The 24,163-nt window shown below is 34.5% G+C and overlaps 2 protein-coding genes and 4 pseudogenes across 2 annotated transcripts; all 6 read right to left on the bottom strand.

Annotated features, from left to right (window-relative positions):
* Positions 1-492: 492 nt before the first annotated feature.
* On the bottom strand, positions 493-2,209 carry LOC125833095 (bi-functional coumaroyl CoA and feruloyl CoA ortho-hydroxylase F6H2-2-1-like; annotated as a pseudogene).
* Positions 2,210-3,717: 1,508 nt separating this feature from the next.
* On the bottom strand, positions 3,718-5,432 carry LOC125833086 (bi-functional coumaroyl CoA and feruloyl CoA ortho-hydroxylase F6H2-2-1-like; annotated as a pseudogene).
* A 1,509-nt stretch (positions 5,433-6,941) lies between these two features.
* LOC125833077 (bi-functional coumaroyl CoA and feruloyl CoA ortho-hydroxylase F6H2-2-1-like) lies at positions 6,942-8,657 on the bottom strand. The gene is made up of 2 exons (XM_049512232.1): positions 8,158-8,657; positions 6,942-7,515 (listed from the first exon to the last, which is right to left on the bottom strand). Exons 1-2 carry the CDS (start codon positions 8,655-8,657, stop codon positions 6,942-6,944), a joined length of 1,074 nt encoding a protein of 357 aa, XP_049368189.1.
* A 1,508-nt stretch (positions 8,658-10,165) lies between these two features.
* On the bottom strand, positions 10,166-11,881 carry LOC125833070 (bi-functional coumaroyl CoA and feruloyl CoA ortho-hydroxylase F6H2-2-1-like). Its single transcript, XM_049512227.1, has 2 exons — positions 11,382-11,881; positions 10,166-10,739 (listed from the first exon to the last, which is right to left on the bottom strand). Exons 1-2 carry the CDS (start codon positions 11,879-11,881, stop codon positions 10,166-10,168), a joined length of 1,074 nt encoding a protein of 357 aa, XP_049368184.1.
* Positions 11,882-13,389: 1,508 nt separating this feature from the next.
* Positions 13,390-15,107, bottom strand: LOC125833059 (bi-functional coumaroyl CoA and feruloyl CoA ortho-hydroxylase F6H2-2-1-like; annotated as a pseudogene).
* A 1,508-nt stretch (positions 15,108-16,615) lies between these two features.
* On the bottom strand, positions 16,616-20,319 carry LOC125833245 (bi-functional coumaroyl CoA and feruloyl CoA ortho-hydroxylase F6H2-1-8-like; annotated as a pseudogene).
* Between the last annotated feature and the right edge of the window lie 3,844 nt (positions 20,320-24,163).

Genomic DNA, 24,163 nt, shown 5'->3' with positions numbered 1-24,163 from the left:
CCGGTCACGATCTTCGAATATGATAAGCGTAATATAAGTAGGTGTTTTTTCCTTTCATTTTTTGTATTCAGTATCCTATTTAAAACTGAATTCAAATACATTTCTAAACTCGAGATTTATAATTGATGGCGGAGATAATTACTACTCATCATGAGTACATGTTTTTTCTTATTCTATATTCGGTATCCGCTTTAAAGAAAACCCATTTTCAAATTATAGAGTTCAAGTTTAAAATTATCACAGTGTTACACATCACTGATTAGAAGAATAAACTTAACAATATTATAAAGAAAAAAATATGGGGTAAAGTTATTATAAACGAAAAGTAGGATAAAGGATAAAATAAGATTAGTAAATCATTAGAACGAAACAAGATAACGACACAATCATACCAACTCACTGGTTATGTATAGAGAGACTTTTTGTCATTACATGATAACATATTTAAGATAAGATAACATTCACATAAGAAGAAATTTGTAAATTAAAATATCAAATTTTAATAAAATCTAGTGATGCTTTTCCAGAAGGCCTTTTACGATAGAAATAATCCCAATAATCAGAATGCAAGATATGTTTGTAAACTGGTTTTTCTCCATCTTTCAGCATTTGTGGAAATGGACCAATGACACTGTCAAGGCTAGCATTCACGAATAGCGGTGCAGATATTCGAGCCCTGCTTGAATCAACTGCTACACAATGCTCGATACTCTTGTATCGATCATTGCTCATGATCTGCAACAAGTCACCTATGTTAACCGCTAAGGCGCCTTTGATTGGATTTACGTGGATCCAATTATCTCCTTTCGTCCCTCGGACATATAGGCCTCCCGTGTCGTCTTGGAAGAGCAAAGTGATGCAGGACCAGTCGCAGTGTGGGCGAGCCCCCATAGTGATACTTGGATTTGGGCATGGTGGATAATAGTTCATGTTGATATTCATAGTTCCCATCAAGAGAGGTTCTAAAGATTCATCGATTTCATTGACATTGAGACCCTTCAATAAAACCTCTAACAACTTTTTAGCAAGTGGTTTGACCCACTTTTGGTACTCCAAGACTTGGTACCTATAAATCAGTGACAAAGATGGGAATTTCGTTAAGTGCGTACATAATTTATTGGCAAGGTAATTTAATGTCAAAGTAAAGAATTTCGCTAAGAGTGTTTCCATAGTCCATCAGAGACAACGTTTTTACCCCACAAAGGTAGAAATAAGATCTGCGTACATCCTATCCTCTCCGTACCCTACTTGTGGAATTATACCAGATATATTATTGTAAAACGCATAGAAAAAATTCCTACACATGCAATATAATTTTCACTTAAGTTATATACACCTCTATAAAATTTAGAGATAATGGTGAAAAACACGCTTGAAGTAACATATTTTTGCAAGTCTCCAAATCTGACTGTCATCACTTAACTATCAAATAACATCTCAAAATTAATGAGTCAGTTGCCATTTGCACGAAATTTTAAGACTAATTAACTTGTGACACAACCTTTTGTGATTTTATTGAGACACTTGGTGTTGTACGTGTCGAGGTTTGTTTTGATAAAAAGCTAACTATAGTTTAGATAGAAAATGCAAACACCTTACGGTTAAAGATATGAAACTCATGAAAAAAGTAATACTAGAGGTATGATTCTTACTTACTCAAAAACATGTGGCCTATAAATTACACAGAACTGAAAACCCAAAAACTTACCTTGTTTGAGGAGGCCAAAGATTGCTATCATTTTGTGGATTACAACCATGTTTTATACTATCCCTCCACTCCAAAACCTTTTCATTTTTCTCACCAATAGCACTCCAAAACATCAAGACAGATTCACCAGCACTATAATTGTCTTTACAGTACATAACTTTTTCTTCAGCTGGCAATTCAAAGAACTTGTGTGCTGCATCTTTCAAATCTTCAAGAACTTCAATTGGGATCCCATGATTGATGATTTGGAAGCAACCCCACTTGGCTGCTGCTTCTTGAATTGACTTTTCAACATTCAAATCATAAAAATTCGATAAATCAATTGTTGGGATTGATTCTTGATTGTCAATTTGGGATTTGTCTAGTCTGTGTTCTTTTGGTTGAATACATTGATTTGGGATAATTTCAAGGCTTCTGTCTACTAGACCTTTTATTCCATATGCTTTCTTGATTACAAAAATCAAGTATGTCATCATTTATTTCAAAGTTTGATGAAGTCATTTGTGTGTTGAATCTTGATGAGTGTGTACTAATGGAACAAGGAAAATTGGGGTTTTTCTATGGTAGGTTGAGAGGGGTGTGTGTGGGGGAGGGAGGGGAAAAGGGCGGTCTATGAAATGATGGAAGAAGGAGATTTGGGGTTTTTATGGTGGGTTTGAGGGGGGAGGGGTGTTAGGGTTTTTCCCGAATTTTCTTAAATTGTTTGAAGTTTATTTTTCTATTGAAGGAAAGTCAATATATTACCATAAATGCTTGTACTCTATTATATCCAAAAAATAATATTAGTAAAATAGTGCTACTATTATTTAATATTTGATTCTACTTTTAATATTATAATTATATAGCTATAAATTATTATGACAATTGAGAATATTGATGGGGACATATATCAAATGTGCATTATTTTATTATTTTTTTAGTAAATAGGGGAAAGCTTTAAAAAGTCATAAAAGCAGTATTACTTAAATCTTTTAGAAGAAAAAACTCCATATGCTTGAGTGCATTTCCCTAAAAATTACTAAATCTTCTTCATATTTGTGTTCTTTGTTTGCTAGAAAATCGATACATTAATTAACCTCTCTCCAAACGTGTTAGATAGTGTAAAATGTGAAATAATTGAATTTCAACCATGCCAAATGTTCAATATTCAAGAAATGTAGAGTTATACACTTATTTATACTGGTTAAAAGGTCGGAAACTACATTCTACAACATATCAACACAGTTTTTTAATGAGTTGAGCTAGTAAATAAATGGGGCAATGATCAGGCCAAACTTGGATGGATTTAAAGAATCATATTTTCATGAATGAGTTTTTGTCGTTATGGTGAATTTTTTGTAGAATTTACGTCGTATTTGATAATCAAAACTCGACATATGATACCATTTTCGTCATTGAGAGACAACCTATTTGATGATTGAGGGGTTTTGTCACCCTATATTTGATACGACTCTTAGGAGTGAAAGTAAATTCATTCTAAACTCGAAATCTATAGTTAATGACGGAGATAGTTACTACCGGTCACGATCTTCGAATATGATAAGCGTAATATAAGTAGGTGTTTTTTCCTTTCATTTTTTGTATTCAGTATCCTATTTAAAACTGAATTCAAATACATTTCTAAACTCGAGATTTATAATTGATGGCGGAGATAATTACTACTCATCATGAGTACATGTTTTTTCTTATTCTATATTCGGTATCCGCTTTAAAGAAAACCCATTTTCAAATTATAGAGTTCAAGTTTAAAATTATCACAGTGTTACACATCACTGATTAGAAGAATAAACTTACAATATTATAAAGAAAAAAAATATGGGGTAAAGTTATTATAAACGAAAAGTAGGATAAAGGATAAAATAAGATTAGTAAATCATTAGAACAAAACAAGATAACGACACAATCATACCAACTCACTGGTTATGTATAGAGAGACTTTTTGTCATTACATGATAACATATTTAAGATAAGATAACATTCACATAAGAAGAAATTTGTTAATTAAAATATCAAATTTTAATAAAATCTAGTGATGCTTTTCCAGAAGGCCTTTTACGATAGAAATAATCCCAATAATCAGAATGCAAGATATGTTTGTAAACTGGTTTTTCTCCATCTTTCAGCATTTGTGGAAATGGACCAATGACACTGTCAAGGCTAGCATTCACGAATAGCGGTACAGATATTCGAGCCCTGCTTGAATCAACTGCTACACAATGCTCGATACTCTTGTATCGATCATTGCTCATGATCTGCAACAAGTCACCTATGTTAACCGCTAAGGCGCCTTTGATTGGATTTACGTGGATCCAATTATCTCCTTTCGTCCCTCGGACATATAGGCCTCCCATGTCGTCTTGGAAGAGCAAAGTGATGCAGGACCCGTCGCAGTGTGGCGAGCCCCCATGGTGATACTTGGATTTGGGCATGGTGGATAATAGTTCATGTTGATATTCATAGTTCCCATCAAGAGAGGTTCTAAAGATTCATCGATTTCATTGACGTTGAGACCCTTCAATAAAACCTCTAACAACTTTTTAGCAAGTGGTTTGACCCACTTTTGGTACTCCAAGACTTGGTACCTATAAATCAGTGACAAAGATGGGAATTTCGTTAAGTGCGTACATAATTTATTGGCAAGGTAATTTAATGTCAAAGTAAAGAATTTCGCTAAGAGTGTTTCCATAGTCCATCAGAGACAACGTTTTTACCCCACAAAGGTAGAAATAAGATCTGCGTACATCCTATCCTCTCCGTACCCTACTTGTGGAATTATACCAGATATATTATTGTAAAACGCATAGAAAAAATTCCTACACATGCAATATAATTTTCACTTAAGTTATATACACCTCTATAAAATTTAGAGATAATGGTGAAAAACACGCCTGAAGTAACATATTTTTGCAAGTCTCCAAATCTGACTGTCATCACTTAACTATCAAATAACATCTCAAAATTAATGAGTCAGTTGCCATTTGCACGAAATTTTAAGACTAATTAACTTGTGACACAACCTTTTGTGATTTTATTGAGACACTTGGTGTTGTACGTGTCGAGGTTTGTTTTGATAAAAAGCTAACTATAGTTTAGATAGAAAATGCAAACACCTTACGGTTAAAGATATGAAACTCATGAAAAAAGTAATACTAGAGGTATGGTTCTTACTTACTCAAAAACATGTGGCCTATAAATTACACAGAACTGAAAACCCAAAAACTTACCTTGTTTGAGGAGGCCAAAGATTGCTATCATTTTGTGGATTACAACCATGTTTTATACTATCCCTCCACTCCAAAACCTTTTCATTTTTCTCACCAATAGCACTCCAAAACATCAAGACAGATTCACCAGCACTATAATTGTCTTTACAGTACATAACTTTTTCTTCAGCTGGCAATTCAAAGAACTTGTGTGCTGCATCTTTCAAATCTTCAAGAACTTCAATTGGGATCCCATGATTGATGATTTGGAAGCAACCCCACTTGGCTGCTGCTTCTTGAATTGACTTTTCAACATTCAAATCATAAAAATTCGATAAATCAATTGTTGGGATTGATTCTTGATTGTCAATTTGGGATTTGTCTAGTCTGTGTTCTTTTGGTTGAATACATTGATTTGGGATAATTTCAAGGCTTCTGTCTACTAGACCTTTTATTCCATTTGCTTTCTTGATTACAAAATCAAGTATGTCATCATTTATTTCAAAGTTTGATGAAGTCATTTGTGTGTTGAATCTTGATGAGTGTGTACTAATGGAACAAGGAAAATTGGGGTTTTTCTATGGTAGGTTGAGAGGGGTGTGTGTGGGGGAGGGAGGGGAAAAGGGCGGTCTATGAAATGATGGAAGAAGGAGATTTGGGGTTTTTATGGTGGGTTTGAGGGGGGAGGGGTGTTAGGGTTTTTCCCGAATTTTCTTAAATTGTTTGAAGTTTATTTTTCTATTGAAGGAAAGTCAATATATTACCATAAATGCTTGTACTCTATTATATCCAAAAAATAATATCAGTAAAATAGTGCTACTATTATTTAATATTTGATTCTACTTTTAATATTATAATTTTATAGCTATAAATTATTATGACAATTGAGAATATTGATGGGGACATATATCAAATGTGCATTATTTTATTATTTTTTTAGTAAATAGGGGAAAGCTTTAAAAAATCATAAAAGCAGTATTACTTAAATCATCTAGAAGAAAAAACTCCATATGCTTGAGTGCATTTCCCTAAAAATTACTAAATCTTCTTCATATTTGTGTTCTTTGTTTGCTAGAAAATCGATGCATTAATTAACCTCTCTCCAAACGTGTTAGATAGTGTAAAATGTGAAATAATTGAATTTCAACCATGCCAAATGCTCAAAATTCAAGAAATGTAAAGTTATACACTTATTTATACTGGTTAAAAGGTCGGAAACTACATTCTACAACATATCAACACAGTTTTTTTAATGAGTTGAGCTAGTAAATAAATGGGGCAATGATCAGGCCAAACTTGGATGGATTTAAAGAATCATATTTTCATGAATGAGTTTTTGTCGTTATGGTGAATTTTTAGTAGAATTTACGTCGTATTTGATAATCAAAACTCGACATATGATACCATTTTCGTCATTGAGAGACAACCTATTTGATGATTGAGGGGTTTTGTCACCCTATATTTGATACGACTCTTAGGAGTGAAAGTAAATTCATTCTAAACTCGAAATCTATAGTTAATGACGGAGATAGTTACTACCGGTCACGATCTTCGAATATGATAAGCGTAATATAAGTAGGTGTTTTTTCCTTTCATTTTTTGTATTCAGTATCCTATTTAAAACTGAATTCAAATACATTTCTAAACTCGAGATTTATAATTGATGGCGGAGATAATTACTACTCATCATGAGTACATGTTTTTTCTTATTCTATATTCGGTATCCGCTTTAAAGAAAACCCATTTTCAAATTATAGAGTTCAAGTTTAAAATTATCACAGTGTTACACATCACTGATTAGAAGAATAAACTTACAATATTATAAAGAAAAAAAATATGGGGTAAAGTTATTATAAACGAAAAGTAGGATAAAGGATAAAATAAGATTAGTAAATCATTAGAACAAAACAAGATAACGACACAATCATACCAACTCACTGGTTATGTATAGAGAGACTTTTTGTCATTACATGATAACATATTTAAGATAAGATAACATTCACATAAGAAGAAATTTGTTAATTAAAATATCAAATTTTAATAAAATCTAGTGATGCTTTTCCAGAAGGCCTTTTACGATAGAAATAATCCCAATAATCAGAATGCAAGATATGTTTGTAAACTGGTTTTTCTCCATCTTTCAGCATTTGTGGAAATGGACCAATGACACTGTCAAGGCTAGCATTCACGAATAGCGGTACAGATATTCGAGCCCTGCTTGAATCAACTGCTACACAATGCTCGATACTCTTGTATCGATCATTGCTCATGATCTGCAACAAGTCACCTATGTTAACCGCTAAGGCGCCTTTGATTGGATTTACGTGGATCCAATTATCTCCTTTCGTCCCTCGGACATATAGGCCTCCCATGTCGTCTTGGAAGAGCAAAGTGATGCAGGACCCGTCGCAGTGTGGGCGAGCCCCCATGGTGATACTTGGATTTGGGCATGGTGGATAATAGTTCATGTTGATATTCATAGTTCCCATCAAGAGAGGTTCTAAAGATTCATCGATTTCATTGACGTTGAGACCCTTCAATAAAACCTCTAACAACTTTTTAGCAAGTGGTTTGACCCACTTTTGGTACTCCAAGACTTGGTACCTATAAATCAGTGACAAAGATGGGAATTTCGTTAAGTGCGTACATAATTTATTGGCAAGGTAATTTAATGTCAAAGTAAAGAATTTCGCTAAGAGTGTTTCCATAGTCCATCAGAGACAACGTTTTTACCCCACAAAGGTAGAAATAAGATCTGCGTACATCCTATCCTCTCCGTACCCTACTTGTGGAATTATACCAGATATATTATTGTAAAACGCATAGAAAAAATTCCTACACATGCAATATAATTTTCACTTAAGTTATATACACCTCTATAAAATTTAGAGATAATGGTGAAAAACACGCCTGAAGTAACATATTTTTGCAAGTCTCCAAATCTGACTGTCATCACTTAACTATCAAATAACATCTCAAAATTAATGAGTCAGTTGCCATTTGCACGAAATTTTAAGACTAATTAACTTGTGACACAACCTTTTGTGATTTTATTGAGACACTTGGTGTTGTACGTGTCGAGGTTTGTTTTGATAAAAAGCTAACTATAGTTTAGATAGAAAATGCAAACACCTTACGGTTAAAGATATGAAACTCATGAAAAAAGTAATACTAGAGGTATGGTTCTTACTTACTCAAAAACATGTGGCCTATAAATTACACAGAACTGAAAACCCAAAAACTTACCTTGTTTGAGGAGGCCAAAGATTGCTATCATTTTGTGGATTACAACCATGTTTTATACTATCCCTCCACTCCAAAACCTTTTCATTTTTCTCACCAATAGCACTCCAAAACATCAAGACAGATTCACCAGCACTATAATTGTCTTTACAGTACATAACTTTTTCTTCAGCTGGCAATTCAAAGAACTTGTGTGCTGCATCTTTCAAATCTTCAAGAACTTCAATTGGGATCCCATGATTGATGATTTGGAAGCAACCCCACTTGGCTGCTGCTTCTTGAATTGACTTTTCAACATTCAAATCATAAAAATTCGATAAATCAATTGTTGGGATTGATTCTTGATTGTCAATTTGGGATTTGTCTAGTCTGTGTTCTTTTGGTTGAATACATTGATTTGGGATAATTTCAAGGCTTCTGTCTACTAGACCTTTTATTCCATTTGCTTTCTTGATTACAAAATCAAGTATGTCATCATTTATTTCAAAGTTTGATGAAGTCATTTGTGTGTTGAATCTTGATGAGTGTGTACTAATGGAACAAGGAAAATTGGGGTTTTTCTATGGTAGGTTGAGAGGGGTGTGTGTGGGGGAGGGAGGGGAAAAGGGCGGTCTATGAAATGATGGAAGAAGGAGATTTGGGGTTTTTATGGTGGGTTTGAGGGGGGAGGGGTGTTAGGGTTTTTCCCGAATTTTCTTAAATTGTTTGAAGTTTATTTTTCTATTGAAGGAAAGTCAATATATTACCATAAATGCTTGTACTCTATTATATCCAAAAAATAATATCAGTAAAATAGTGCTACTATTATTTAATATTTGATTCTACTTTTAATATTATAATTTTATAGCTATAAATTATTATGACAATTGAGAATATTGATGGGGACATATATCAAATGTGCATTATTTTAGTATTTTTTTAGTAAATAGGGGAAAGCTTTAAAAAGTCATAAAAGCAGTATTACTTAAATCTTTTAGAAGAAAAAACTCCATATGCTTGAGTGCATTTCCCTAAAAATTACTAAATCTTCTTCATATTTGTGTTCTTTGTTTGCTAGAAAATCGATACATTAATTAACCTCTCTCCAAACGTGTTAGATAGTGTAAAATGTGAAATAATTGAATTTCAACCATGCCAAATGCTCAAAATTCAAGAAATGTAAAGTTATACACTTATTTATACTGGTTAAAAGGTCGGAAACTACATTCTACAACATATCAACACAGTTTTTTAATGAGTTGAGCTAGTAAATAAATGGGGCAATGATCAGGCCAAACTTGGATGGATTTAAAGAATCATATTTTCATGAATGAGTTTTTGTCGTTATGGTGAATTTTTAGTAGAATTTACGTCGTATTTGATAATCAAAACTCGACATATGATACCATTTTCGTCATTGAGAGACAACCTATTTGATGATTGAGGGGTTTTGTCACCCTATATTTGATACGACTCTTAGGAGTGAAAGTAAATTCATTCTAAACTCGAAATCTATAGTTAATGACGGAGATAGTTACTACCGGTCACGATCTTCGAATATGATAAGCGTAATATAAGTAGGTGTTTTTTCCTTTCATTTTTTGTATTCAGTATCCTATTTAAAACTGAATTCAAATACATTTCTAAACTCGAGATTTATAATTGATGGCGGAGATAATTACTACTCATCATGAGTACATGTTTTTTCTTATTCTATATTCGGTATCCGCTTTAAAGAAAACCCATTTTCAAATTATAGAGTTCAAGTTTAAAATTATCACAGTGTTACACATCACTGATTAGAAGAATAAACTTACAATATTATAAAGAAAAAAAATATGGGGTAAAGTTATTATAAACGAAAAGTAGGATAAAGGATAAAATAAGATTAGTAAATCATTAGAACAAAACAAGATAACGACACAATCATACCAACTCACTGGTTATGTATAGAGAGACTTTTTGTCATTACATGATAACATATTTAAGATAAGATAACATTCACATAAGAAGAAATTTGTTAATTAAAATATCAAATTTTAATAAAATCTAGTGATGCTTTTCCAGAAGGCCTTTTACGATAGAAATAATCCCAATAATCAGAATGCAAGATATGTTTGTAAACTGGTTTTTCTCCATCTTTCAGCATTTGTGGAAATGGACCAATGACACTGTCAAGGCTAGCATTCACGAATAGCGGTACAGATATTCGAGCCCTGCTTGAATCAACTGCTACACAATGCTCGATACTCTTGTATCGATCATTGCTCATGATCTGCAACAAGTCACCTATGTTAACCGCTAAGGCGCCTTTGATTGGATTTACGTGGATCCAATTATCTCCTTTCGTCCCTCGGACATATAGGCCTCCCATGTCGTCTTGGAAGAGCAAAGTGATGCAGGACCCGTCGCAGTGTGGGCGAGCCCCCATGGTGATACTTGGATTTGGGCATGGTGGATAATAGTTCATGTTGATATTCATAGTTCCCATCAAGAGAGGTTCTAAAGATTCATCGATTTCATTGACGTTGAGACCCTTCAATAAAACCTCTAACAACTTTTTAGCAAGTGGTTTGACCCACTTTTGGTACTCCAAGACTTGGTACCTATAAATCAGTGACAAAGATGGGAATTTCGTTAAGTGCGTACATAATTTATTGGCAAGGTAATTTAATGTCAAAGTAAAGAATTTCGCTAAGAGTGTTTCCATAGTCCATCAGAGACAACGTTTTTACCCCACAAAGGTAGAAATAAGATCTGCGTACATCCTATCCTCTCCGTACCCTACTTGTGGAATTATACCAGATATATTATTGTAAAACGCATAGAAAAAATTCCTACACATGCAATATAATTTTCACTTAAGTTATATACACCTCTATAAAATTTAGAGATAATGGTGAAAAACACGCCTGAAGTAACATATTTTTGCAAGTCTCCAAATCTGACTGTCATCACTTAACTATCAAATAACATCTCAAAATTAATGAGTCAGTTGCCATTTGCACGAAATTTTAAGACTAATTAACTTGTGACACAACCTTTTGTGATTTTATTGAGACACTTGGTGTTGTACGTGTCGAGGTTTGTTTTGATAAAAAGCTAACTATAGTTTAGATAGAAAATGCAAACACCTTACGGTTAAAGATATGAAACTCATGAAAAAAGTAATACTAGAGGTATGGTTCTTACTTACTCAAAAACATGTGGCCTATAAATTACACAGAACTGAAAACCCAAAAACTTACCTTGTTTGAGGAGGCCAAAGATTGCTATCATTTTGTGGATTACAACCATGTTTTATACTATCCCTCCACTCCAAAACCTTTTCATTTTTCTCACCAATAGCACTCCAAAACATCAAGACAGATTCACCAGCACTATAATTGTCTTTACAGTACATAACTTTTTCTTCAGCTGGCAATTCAAAGAACTTGTGTGCTGCATCTTTCAAATCTTCAAGAACTTCAATTGGGATCCCATGATTGATGATTTGGAAGCAACCCCACTTGGCTGCTGCTTCTTGAATTGACTTTTCAACATTCAAATCATAAAAATTCGATAAATCAATTGTTGGGATTGATTCTTGATTGTCAATTTGGGATTTGTCTAGTCTGTGTTCTTTTGGTTGAATACATTGATTTGGGATAATTTCAAGGCTTCTGTCTACTAGACCTTTTATTCCATTTGCTTTCTTGATTACAAAATCAAGTATGTCATCATTTATTTCAAAGTTTGATGAAGTCATTTGTGTGTTGAATCTTGATGAGTGTGTACTAATGGAACAAGGAAAATTGGGGTTTTTCTATGGTAGGTTGAGAGGGGTGTGTGTGGGGGAGGGAGGGGAAAAGGGCGGTCTATGAAATGATGGAAGAAGGAGATTTGGGGTTTTTATGGTGGGTTTGAGGGGGGAGGGGTGTTAGGGTTTTTCCCGAATTTTCTTAAATTGTTTGAAGTTTATTTTTCTATTGAAGGAAAGTCAATATATTACCATAAATGCTTGTACTCTATTATATCCAAAAAATAATATCAGTAAAATAGTGCTACTATTATTTAATATTTGATTCTACTTTTAATATTATAATTTTATAGCTATAAATTATTATGACAATTGAGAATATTGATGGGGACATATATCAAATGTGCATTATTTTAGTATTTTTTTAGTAAATAGGGGAAAGCTTTAAAAAGTCATAAAAGCAGTATTACTTAAATCTTTTAGAAGAAAAAACTCCATATGCTTGAGTGCATTTCCCTAAAAATTACTAAATCTTCTTCATATTTGTGTTCTTTGTTTGCTAGAAAATCGATACATTAATTAACCTCTCTCCAAACGTGTTAGATAGTGTAAAATGTGAAATAATTGAATTTCAACCATGCCAAATGCTCAAAATTCAAGAAATGTAAAGTTATACACTTATTTATACTGGTTAAAAGGTCGGAAACTACATTCTACAACATATCAACACAGTTTTTTAATGAGTTGAGCTAGTAAATAAATGGGGCAATGATCAGGCCAAACTTGGATGGATTTAAAGAATCATATTTTCATGAATGAGTTTTTGTCGTTATGGTGAATTTTTAGTAGAATTTACGTCGTATTTGATAATCAAAACTCGACATATGATACCATTTTCGTCATTGAGAGACAACCTATTTGATGATTGAGGGGTTTTGTCACCCTATATTTGATACGACTCTTAGGAGTGAAAGTAAATTCATTCTAAACTCGAAATCTATAGTTAATGACGGAGATAGTTACTACCGGTCACGATCTTCGAATATGATAAGCGTAATATAAGTAGGTGTTTTTTCCTTTCATTTTTTGTATTCAGTATCCTATTTAAAACTGAATTCAAATACATTTCTAAACTCGAGATTTATAATTGATGGCGGAGATAATTACTACTCATCATGAGTACATGTTTTTTCTTATTCTATATTCGGTATCCGCTTTAAAGAAAACCCATTTTCAAATTATAGAGTTCAAGTTTAAAATTATCACAGTGTTACACATCACTGATTAGAAGAATAAACTTACAATATTATAAAGAAAAAAAATATGGGGTAAAGTTATTATAAACGAAAAGTAGGATAAAGGATAAAATAAGATTAGTAAATCATTAGAACAAAACAAGATAACGACACAATCATACCAACTCACTGGTTATGTATAGAGAGACTTTTTGTCATTACATGATAACATATTTAAGATAAGATAACATTCACATAAGAAGAAATTTGTTAATTAAAATATCAAATTTTAATAAAATCTAGTGATGCTTTTCCAGAAGGCCTTTTACGATAGAAATAATCCCAATAATCAGAATGCAAGATATGTTTGTAAACTGGTTTTTCTCCATCTTTCAGCATTTGTGGAAATGGACCAATGACACTGTCAAGGCTAGCATTCACGAATAGCGGTACAGATATTCGAGCCCTGCTTGAATCAACTGCTACACAATGCTCGATACTCTTGTATCGATCATTGCTCATGATCTGCAACAAGTCACCTATGTTAACCGCTAAGGCGCCTTTGATTGGATTTACGTGGATCCAATTATCTCCTTTCGTCCCTCGGACATATAGGCCTCCCATGTCGTCTTGGAAGAGCAAAGTGATGCAGGACCCGTCGCAGTGTGGGCGAGCCCCCATGGTGATACTTGGATTTGGGCATGGTGGATAATAGTTCATGTTGATATTCATAGTTCCCATCAAGAGAGGTTCTAAAGATTCATCGATTTCATTGACATTGAGACCCTTCAATAAAACCTCTAACAACTTTTTAGCAAAGTGGTTTGACCCACTTTTGGTACTCCAAGACTTGGTACCTATAAATCAGTGACAAAGATGGGAATTTCGTTAAGTGCGTACATAATTTATTGGCAAGGTAATTTAATGTCAAAGTAAAGAATTTCGCTAAGAGTGTTTCCATAGTCCATCAGAGACAACGTTTTTACCCCACAAAGGTAGAAATAAGATCTGCGTACATCCTATCCTCTCCATACCCTACTTGTGGAATTATACCAGATATATTATTGTAAAACGCATACAAAAAATTCCTACACATGCAATATAATTTTCACTTAAGTTATATACACCTTTATAAAATTTAGAGATAATGGTGAAAAACACGCCTGAAGTAACATATTTTTGCAAGTCTCCAAATCTGACTGTCATCACTTAACTATCAAATAACATCTCAAAATTAATGAGTCAGTTGCCATTTGCACGAAATTTTAAGACTAATTAACTTGTGACACAACCTTTTGTGATTTTATTGAGACACTTGGTGTTGTACGTTTCGAGGTTTGTTTTGATAAAAAGCTAACTATAGTTCAGATAGAAAATGCAAACACCTTACGGTTAAAGATATGAAACTCATGAAAAAAGTAATACTAGAGGTATGGTTCTTACTTACTCAAAAACATGTGGCCTATAAATTACACAGAACTGAAAACCCAAAAACTTACCTTGTTTGAGGAGGCCAAAGATTGCTATCATTTTGTGGATTACAACCATGTTTTACACTATCCCTCCACTCCAAAACCTTTTCATTTTTCTCACCAATAGCACTCCAAAACATCAAGACAGATTCACCAGCACTATAATTGTCTTTACAGTACATAACTTTTTCTTCAGCTGGCAATTCAAAGAACTTGTGTGCTGCATCTTTCAAATCTTCAAGAACTTCAATTGGGATCCCATGATTGATGATTTGGAAGCAACCCCACTTGGCTGCTGCTTCTTGAATTGACTTTTCAACATTCAAATCATAAAAATTCGATAAATCAATTGTTGGGATTGATTCTTGATTGTCAATTTGGGATTTGTCTAGTCTGTGTTCTTTTGGTTGAATACATTGATTTGGGATAATTTCAAGGCTTCTGTCTACTAGACCTTTTATTCCATATGCTTTCTTGATTACAAAAATCAAGTATGTCATCATTTATTTCAAAGTTTGATGAAGTCATTTGTGTGTTGAATCTTGATGAGTGTGTACTAATGGAACAAGGAAAATTGGGGTTTTTCTATGGTAGGTTGAGAGGGGTGTGTGTGGGGGAGGGAGGGGAAAAGGGCGGTCTATGAAATGATGGAAGAAGGAGATTTGGGGTTTTTATGGTGGGTTTGAGGAGGGAGGGGTGTTAGGGTTTTTCCCGAATTTTCTTAAATTGTTTGAAGTTTATTTTTCTATTGAAGGAAAGTCAATATATTACCATAAATGCTTGTACTCTATTATATCCATAAACAAAATATCAGTAAAATAGTGCTACTGTTATTTAATATTTGATTCTACTTTTAATATTATAATTTTATAGCTACAAATTATTATGACAATTGAGAATATTGATGGGGACATATATCAAAAGTGCATTATTTTTTTTATTTTTTTAGTAAATAGGGAAAAGCTTTAAAAAGTCATAAAAACAGTATTACTTAAATCTTTTAGAAGAAAAAACTCCATATGCTTGAGTGCATTTCCCTAAAAATTACTAAATCTTCTTCATATTTGTGTTCTTTGTTTGCTAGAAAATCGATACATTAATTAACCTCTCTCCAAACGTGTTAGATAGTGTAAAATGTGAAATAATTGAATTTCAATCATGCCAAATGCTCAAAATTCAAGAAATGTAAAGTTATACACCTATTTATACTGCTTGAAAGGTCGGAAACTATATTCTACAACATATCAACACAGTTTTTTAATGAGTTGAGCTAGTAAATAAATGGGGCAATGATTAGGCCAAACTTGGATGGATTTAAAGAATCATATTTTCATGAATGAGTTTTTGTCGTTATGGTGAATTTTTTGTAGAATTTACGTCGTATTTGATAGTAAAAACTCGACATATGATACCATTTTCGTCATTGAGAGACAGCCTATTTGATGATTGAGGGGTTTTGTCACCCTATATTTGATACGACTCTTAGGAGTGAAAGTAAATTCATTCTAAACTCGAAATCTATAGTTAATGACGGAGATAGTTACTACCGGTCACGATCTTCGAATATGATAAGCGTAATATAAGTAGGTGTTTTCTCCCTTCACTTTTTGTATTCAGTATCCTATTTAAAACTGAATTCAAATACATTTCTAAACTCGAGATTTATAATTGATGGCGGAGATAATTACTACTCATCATGAGTACATGTTTTTTCTTATTCTATATTCGGTATTCGCTTTAAAGAAAACCCATTTTCAAATTATAGAGTTCAAGTTTAAAATTATCACAGTGTTACACATCACTGATTAGAAGAATAAACTTACACTATTATAAAGAAAAAATATGGGGTAAAGCTATTATAAACGAAAAGTAGGATATAGGATAAAATAAGATTAGTAAATCATTAGAACAAAATAAGATAACGACACAATCATACCAACTCACTGGTTATGTATAGAGAGACTTTTTGTCATTACATGATAACATATTTAAGATAAGATAACATTCACATAAGAAAAAATTTGTAAATTAAAATATCAAATTTTAATAAAATCTAGTGATGCTTTTCCAGAAGGCCTTTTACGATAGAAATAATCCCAATAATCAGAATGCAAGATATGTTTGTAAACTGGTTTTTCTCCATCTTTCAACATTTGTGGAAATGGACCAATGACACTGTCAAGGCTAGCATTCACGAATAGCGGTGCAGATATTCGAGCCCTGCTTGAATCAACTGCTACACAATGCTCGATACTCTTGTATCGATCATTGCTCATGATCTGCAACAAGTCACCTATGTTAACCGCTAAGGCGCCTTTGATTGGATTTACGTGGATCCAATTATCTCCTTTCGTCCCTCGGACATATAGGCCTCCCGTGTCGTCTTGGAAGAGCAAAGTGATGCAGGACCCGTCGCAGTGTGGGCGAGCCCCCATGGTGATACTTGGATTTTGGCATGGTGGATTATAGTTCATGTTGATATTCATAGTTACCATCAAGAGAGGCTCTAAAGATTTATCGATTTCATTGACATTGAGACCCTTCTATAAAACCTCTAACTTCAACAACCACAACAACAAGGCTTCAACAAACACAACCAAAACTTTTCTCAGAAATTAAAATGAGTTTGGCGTGTGGGGGAATGAACCAACCCAACACTATGATCTCACATACCTTAATAGGGATCACCCTCGACGAAAACCACGATGATCTTGACGAATCCTTGCTTCTTCTTCTCTTTCTCCTCTTCTCTCATTTTCTCTCAAGAATCCTAACTCTCACTTTTAAAAAGGAAAACCTGATTTAAAATCAGTCTAAAACCTTAATATAACCAAAAGAAATGGTTAGGGAAAAGACCAAAATACCCTTACAAATTCGGACTAAACTGCATATGCCAACAGCCCAACTTCCAAAGGGCATAACTCACTCATATGAACTCGGAATCGAGCAAACTTGGCGGCGTTGGAAAGATCTCTCCAAGGGCTTTCCAAATATAACTGGAAATACACTTAACTCATCCTGAGATAGGAATTATGACTTCTCAAAGTTGGCCAAAAACTCACTTTTTTTCCATACTTAGCTAAATTTCCAGATTTTTAATTATTTCCAAAAATGACTATTTCCAATTCTAAGCTTCTTCATAGCTATTTCAAATTGCCGGATGTTACAATAACACCACCTTTGGTAGAATCAACCAACCAAACACCCAATCGGGCAAGTCTATGAACACTACGAACAAACTCCTTCTTATCTTTCTTAACATGAGCAACACTACCCATTGATAACCGACTAAGAACATCCGCCACCGCCACCACATTTGTTTTGTCGGTGTGATAGAGAACACTCATATCATAATACTTTAGTAACTCAAGCCACCTTCTTTGGCGAAGATTTAGATCTTTATATTTAAACACATAATGCAAACTTTATGGTCGGTAAAGACATCAACATGAACACCATATAATTAATGCCTCCAAATCTTTAAGGAAAAAAAACTGTCGCTAGTTCTAAATCATTGGCAGGATAGTTCTTTTCATATATCTTAAGTTGTCATGAAGCATAGGCAATGGCTTTCCCATTTTGCATAAGGACACATCCTAACCAAATTCTTGAAGCATCACAATAAACAACAAACACATCGTTCCTTCCAGTAAAGTCAACACCGAAGCAGAATAAGTCTATCTTTTCAATTATTAAAACTCTTTTCAGAAGCTTCTGACAATAAGAATTTGAATTTCTTTTGGGTCAATGCCGTCAATGGAGAGGCAATCGAAGAAAACCCTTCCACAAACCTTCTATAGTAACCAGCTAAGCCCAAGAAAGTTCTAAAATCCGAAGGGGATAGAGGTCTAGGCCAACTCTTAACTACATTTTTCTTCTTAGGATCTACCTCAGTACCTTTTTCGGAAACAATATGACCAAGGAAAGCCACAGATCTTAACCAGAACTCGCACTTACTAAACTTCACAAAGAGTTGTTGGTCCTTGAGGACTTGCAACACAATCCTCAAATGATCGGTATGCTCATCTTCATTCCTTGAATAGATCAAAATATCATCAATAAACACGATCAAGAACATATCATGGTGTTATCTAAACACACTATTCATCAAATCCATAAGTGCAGAAAAAGCATTATTCAAGCCAAAGGACATCACCAAAAAACTCATAATGACCATACCAAGTTTGAAAATCGATATTCAGAATGCCATCCACTTTTACCCTTAATTAGTGATAACCCGACCGGAGGTCAATCTTAGAAAAGTAACTTGATCCTTGAAGTTTGTCAAACAAGTCATCTATCCTTGGAAGAGGATACTTATTCTTAATGGTAACCTTGTTCAACTAACGGTAGTCGATGCACCTACGAAGCGAACCATATTTCTTTCAAAAAAAATTGGAGCACCCCATGGTGAGATACTTGGTCGGATGAAGCCCTTATCCGACAAGTCTTTCAGTGTCTCCTTTAATTCCATAAGTTTTGTCGAAGCCATTCGGTAAAGATGAATAGAGATAGGTTGGTAATTGGGAGTAGGTTAATACCGAAGTCTATTTCCATTTTGGGAGGAACACCAGGTAGATCATCGGGAAACACATCTAGAAACTCATTAACAATGGGGACCGACTCACGTGTAGGGGCTTTAGAATCCATATCACTCACCCTAACTAGATGGTATATGAAACCCTTAGAAATTATTTTTCTAGATTTAAGAAAAGAAACAAATTGACCTTTAGGCACATAATTTCCTCTTTTCCACTCTAGGATAAGCTCATTTGGAAACTGAAACTTGACCACTCGGGTTCTACAATCAATAGAAGCATATCAAGAATGCAACCAAACCATACCAACAATAACATTGAAATCTAACATATCAAGCTATACAAGATCAACAGGAGTGACTCTATGGGATAAGTAGACGGGACACTTTGTATAGACTCTCTTAGCCACAATAGCCTCACCAACAGGGATAGAGATAGAAAAAAGGTCTAACAACATATCAGGAAGAATATCAAACCTCATAGCCACATATGGCGTTACAAAAGACAAGGTAGCACCGAGATCATGTAAAGCATAAAAATCAAGATGAAAGACTTTCAACATACCGGTAGCCACAGAGGGAGCTCTTGCTCATGACGAGTTTGAAAGGCATAAAATCGGTTTTGCTTTGGACCACTTGAACCCGAACCACTAGGCAGAACTTGCCTCCTTCTCTTCCATTAGCCTTAAATGATGGATAATTGCTTATCTTATGACCACTCTTACCACAACCAAAGCAACCATCAGTACCGGCTAAGCATTTACCCTAATGCCTCTTTCCACATTTAGCACAAGTAGACAACGAAAATCAACCATACTTTCCTCCTTGAGGTTTAGGGTTAGATACCATATCTTTGTTGAATTTAGGAGGAGTATTGGAGGAACCTTGACCAAAAAACCTTTGTTTGAACTTATAACGACTATGTCCATTGGACCTTGAATGTGAAAAGTCACCATCACTAGTCCTTGCCTTCTTTGCCTTCCTAGATTTCTCCTTAAGTTTCTCTTCTTCTATTTGTTGAGCATGCACCATTAGACAAGAAATGTCCGTAGCATTGATGAGCATGGCAGTACAACATTCTTTGACTATCATCTCGGTCACTCCCGAAACAAACTTACTCATCCTTGCCCTAGGGTCGCCAACCATAGTAGGAGCATACCTAGATAATTGTGTGAACTTCAAAGCATATTCCTTCACACTCATGTTTCCTTGAAAAAGGTTAATGAATTCAAGTACCTTTGCCTCTCTCATCTCAAAGGTAAAGAACCTATCAAGGAAAGAGACCTTAAACTTTTCCCAATCAAGAGAAACTGCATCAATCACCCTCACTTCTTTCCATTGGTTGAACCAAACTTGAGCAACACCTTTAAGTTGATAAGCGGAAAATTCCACCTTTTCCACTGGCGTCACTCTAATGATCATCAACACATTTACACTTTATCAATGAACTCTTGAGGATCTTCCTCAACCTTGGAACCATGATACCCCAGAGGATTCATTCTAGTTGCGTCCCTTACTCTATTGTCGTTGTACCCCTATTTGGGTTCACAGGGACCACAACCTCCCTATTGGCTTGAGCTATCATGGCTTGAGCCAACACTTGAAAAGCAGCCCTAAACTCTGTATTAGTCACTTGTTCGGCCAAAGGGTCATCCAAAACATGAGGAACTTGAAGAAATTCTCATTCCACATTCCTCCTAACATATTCTCTTTGAGGGGCCATATCTTGCAAATCATCGGTTAGGAATTAGAAGACAGACATATAGAGTTACACTCTATCGCACGACTTTAAAATAATGAAAGAAGTGGAGTTTTCTAATCTTCTTGTAGCTTCTTATTCATAAATATGGAGTGCTTCACATTCATGAACAAGACTCTACTTGACGTGGCTTATGAGACTTCCTAGGACCTTTCTAAACCTTGTGCTCTGATATTAAATTTGTCACGACCCAAAGTATAGCCTAGTCGTAACATGGCATAAAGGACTCCAAGAGACCTTTACAATCCACTTAGCATACATATACAAGATAATAGAATCTTACAGAGTTCGAAAGACATTTTATATCATAAAGAGTTTGACAAAAGCGGAAGTCTAACATAAGTCTCAAAGCCATCTAGTACATCATAAGAAAGTGATTGGGACGTAACCCATACATCACATACAATTTGGAAATGGAAATGACATAAAGAAATAAAAGAGTCTCGGTCCTCAGAACATGAGGAATCACCAATATCTTCAAAAACTCTAAGGATCAATCTAGCCACGAGTGTACAAGATGGAAGTGTCAGACCCCACATTAATGAAACAATGTAGGCACAAATATGCATTAGTACATGGAATGTACTAAGTATGATAGAAATGCATAAGAGTTATGAAATCACACAAAAAGGGACATTATATGGCATGCAATAACCAAACTAAATCATAAAATAACATGTTAGAAGACCTAAGTAGAAATCATGGTCAATGCAAGCTAAACATCTTTAAACACATGTTAGATACTTCTAGGAGTAACCTTAATGCATTATTGTGGGAGATTTACCTTTAATCGACATAAACCAAATGAGCTATAACATGAAATTTGGTGTCTATCCCACACCAAAAAATGATTTCCTTACTTGCCAAGGTAAGAACCATAAACTTCTAGCTTAGGTGAATCCACATGCTAAATATATCTAAGACAACCTATGGTGGCACATAGTTGATAGGGAGATTGCTACTAGAAAATCAGCCTCAACAACGGGAGAGCTTCCATCTCGATATCTTCTCGGTGTTAAGCATAAATCTTACGGAACAATTATTAATCTTAACTTACCTTATTATCCATGAAAGGGCACATCAAGTATCCAATCCAAGCTAGAATTCATTAGAATAGCTCTTTAATCTTGATTCATCTTACGTGAGAAACCCTTTCAACCTTATGAATCCTTTATGTGAGAAAATCCCTTCAAAATCATGTTTTGAGTAGTATGTGTGAAATCCTTTCACAATAACAAAAACATCAATGATTTACTCTCAAATCAACCTTAAATCAGTTTCATCAACTTCATAAAGAAACATGCATATCTTCATAAATTCATTTTTTATAGTTCAAAAGGCTTCATCATATGATAAAAATCTACAAATCAAGGATCATGCATGGGTTCAAGTGAATCCAACTTAAAAACATGTAATTATCTCAATTTATACATAAAACAATCAATTGTATCATAATTGAAAGGAACCCATGAGATTGAATAAAACCATAATTTCAATTGGAGATTCTAACTTGAAAAATTGGAGGATTTAGGAACCCTATGGAGGAAAGGACTCCATAGGTGAAAACTATCATACCTTAATGTCAAAATCCCACAATAAATATTTTTGAGACTTGATCTTGAAACCCTAGACTTCTTCTTCAAGCTTTAGAGAGAGAAATTTTATGGGAAGAATGTGATCGACTTTTTACAATTTAAGAGAATGAAGTTAATTGGGTAATTTAGGGGCTTTAAAACGTTTATATATGGCCTAGGGTAGAAGTTAAAATGACATAGTATTGGGTTAAAATAATTAGTAAAAGACCCAAAAGCCTTTAAAATAAAATTGCCAAACTTTCACCGACAGTTCAGACCTAAGGTCTATAGGTCCTACTACGGACCGTCCTGGTCAACCGTTGGTGGGGTTCATGTAATTTTTTTGGACATTCAAATGATGAGGCACATGTACGGTTGGTAGGTCTGCCTATTGTCACACCCCGAGGCAACCCCCTTGGCGTAAACACGAGACCTAGGATCACGAATGACCCCAAGCTAACCCTGAAGTTCGCATATCATAGCATACTGAAAGATAAATAAATAAATATACCATGTGGAAGCTTAAAACAGTAGATAATTGAAGTTGGGGAATAACAAAAATTGATATGTTATATAAAATATACTAAGAGTTCAATAATACTTCACTAAAATGAGCATAAATTTTTACTCGCTGATGAGATTTTAACAAACTCGGTGGTGTTGGAAAGAGGACTCAATTATATATCATTTGGTAGGTCATGGACCACCTAATTCCTTTTGTGCTAAAAGTGATAACCATTTGAAGTTGACCCTACAACAATTTCCCTCTAACTGGCTGCTGACCCTCACCTATGGTCTGTAGGTCCAACCACGGACCATACTGGTCGATCGTGGGTGGGATCATAGACTAAAAAGATTTGGGCCTTAATAATGGAACCCCACCTATGGTTCATGGTCCCACCTACGGTCCGTGGGTGGTTCCGTTGGTACTGACACCAGTTTTCTGAAAACTAGAATTTTTCTTTATTTTTAGATCTGAGGTGTTACATTATCTCCCCCTTGGGAACATTCATCATCGAATGAAGTCTTAACTAGTTGAGTATGGAGGGAAGGAGCTGCAATCCCTACCACTAAGTACTAGAAACTGATATCTAACTGAATTGAGTTCCAAGAACATGCAAGTATGCTGAAAATGCAAGAACAACTGGAGAAACATGATACGAAGACTGAATTTACACAAAAGTGAACTGAGATACTAGAGAGGGACTATTACCTCACGCTGAAATGGAATCAAAAGGAAAGAGATGAGGATACTTGGCCTTCATGGCTGCTCCTGCTACCAAAGTAGCTCCTTCTACGGACGAACTCCTCTACAAAACCTTCACTTAAGCTACTTCTTTATTTCTCAACCTATGAACCTGACGATCAAGAATTTCAACTGGAACCTCTTAATAGGTGAGGCTACTTTCACAACCATAATTTCTAATGATACTATCGACATTGGATCACCCACACACTTCTTCAACAAGGAAATTTGAAAGACTGGGCTAACGGTTGGTAGTTCTGATGGTAACTCTAACTCATATGCCTCACTTCCAACCCTTTTCGAGATTTTGTAAGGACCTACATATCTCGAACTAAGCTTCCCTTTCTTGTCAAATCTCATTACCCCCTTCATAGGTGACACTTTCAAGAAAACCCAATCATCGATCTAAAACTTTGAGTCCCCTCTCCTTACATCTACATAGGACTTCTGACGAATCTGAGCTGTCTT

This window comes from Solanum verrucosum, unplaced genomic scaffold, assembly GCF_900185275.1.
Source record: "Solanum verrucosum unplaced genomic scaffold, falcon-dt-bn FXZP01000288.1, whole genome shotgun sequence".
NCBI classification, from domain to species: Eukaryota; Viridiplantae; Streptophyta; class Magnoliopsida; order Solanales; family Solanaceae; genus Solanum; species Solanum verrucosum.
This window is presented reverse-complemented; position numbering and strand designations above follow the sequence as displayed.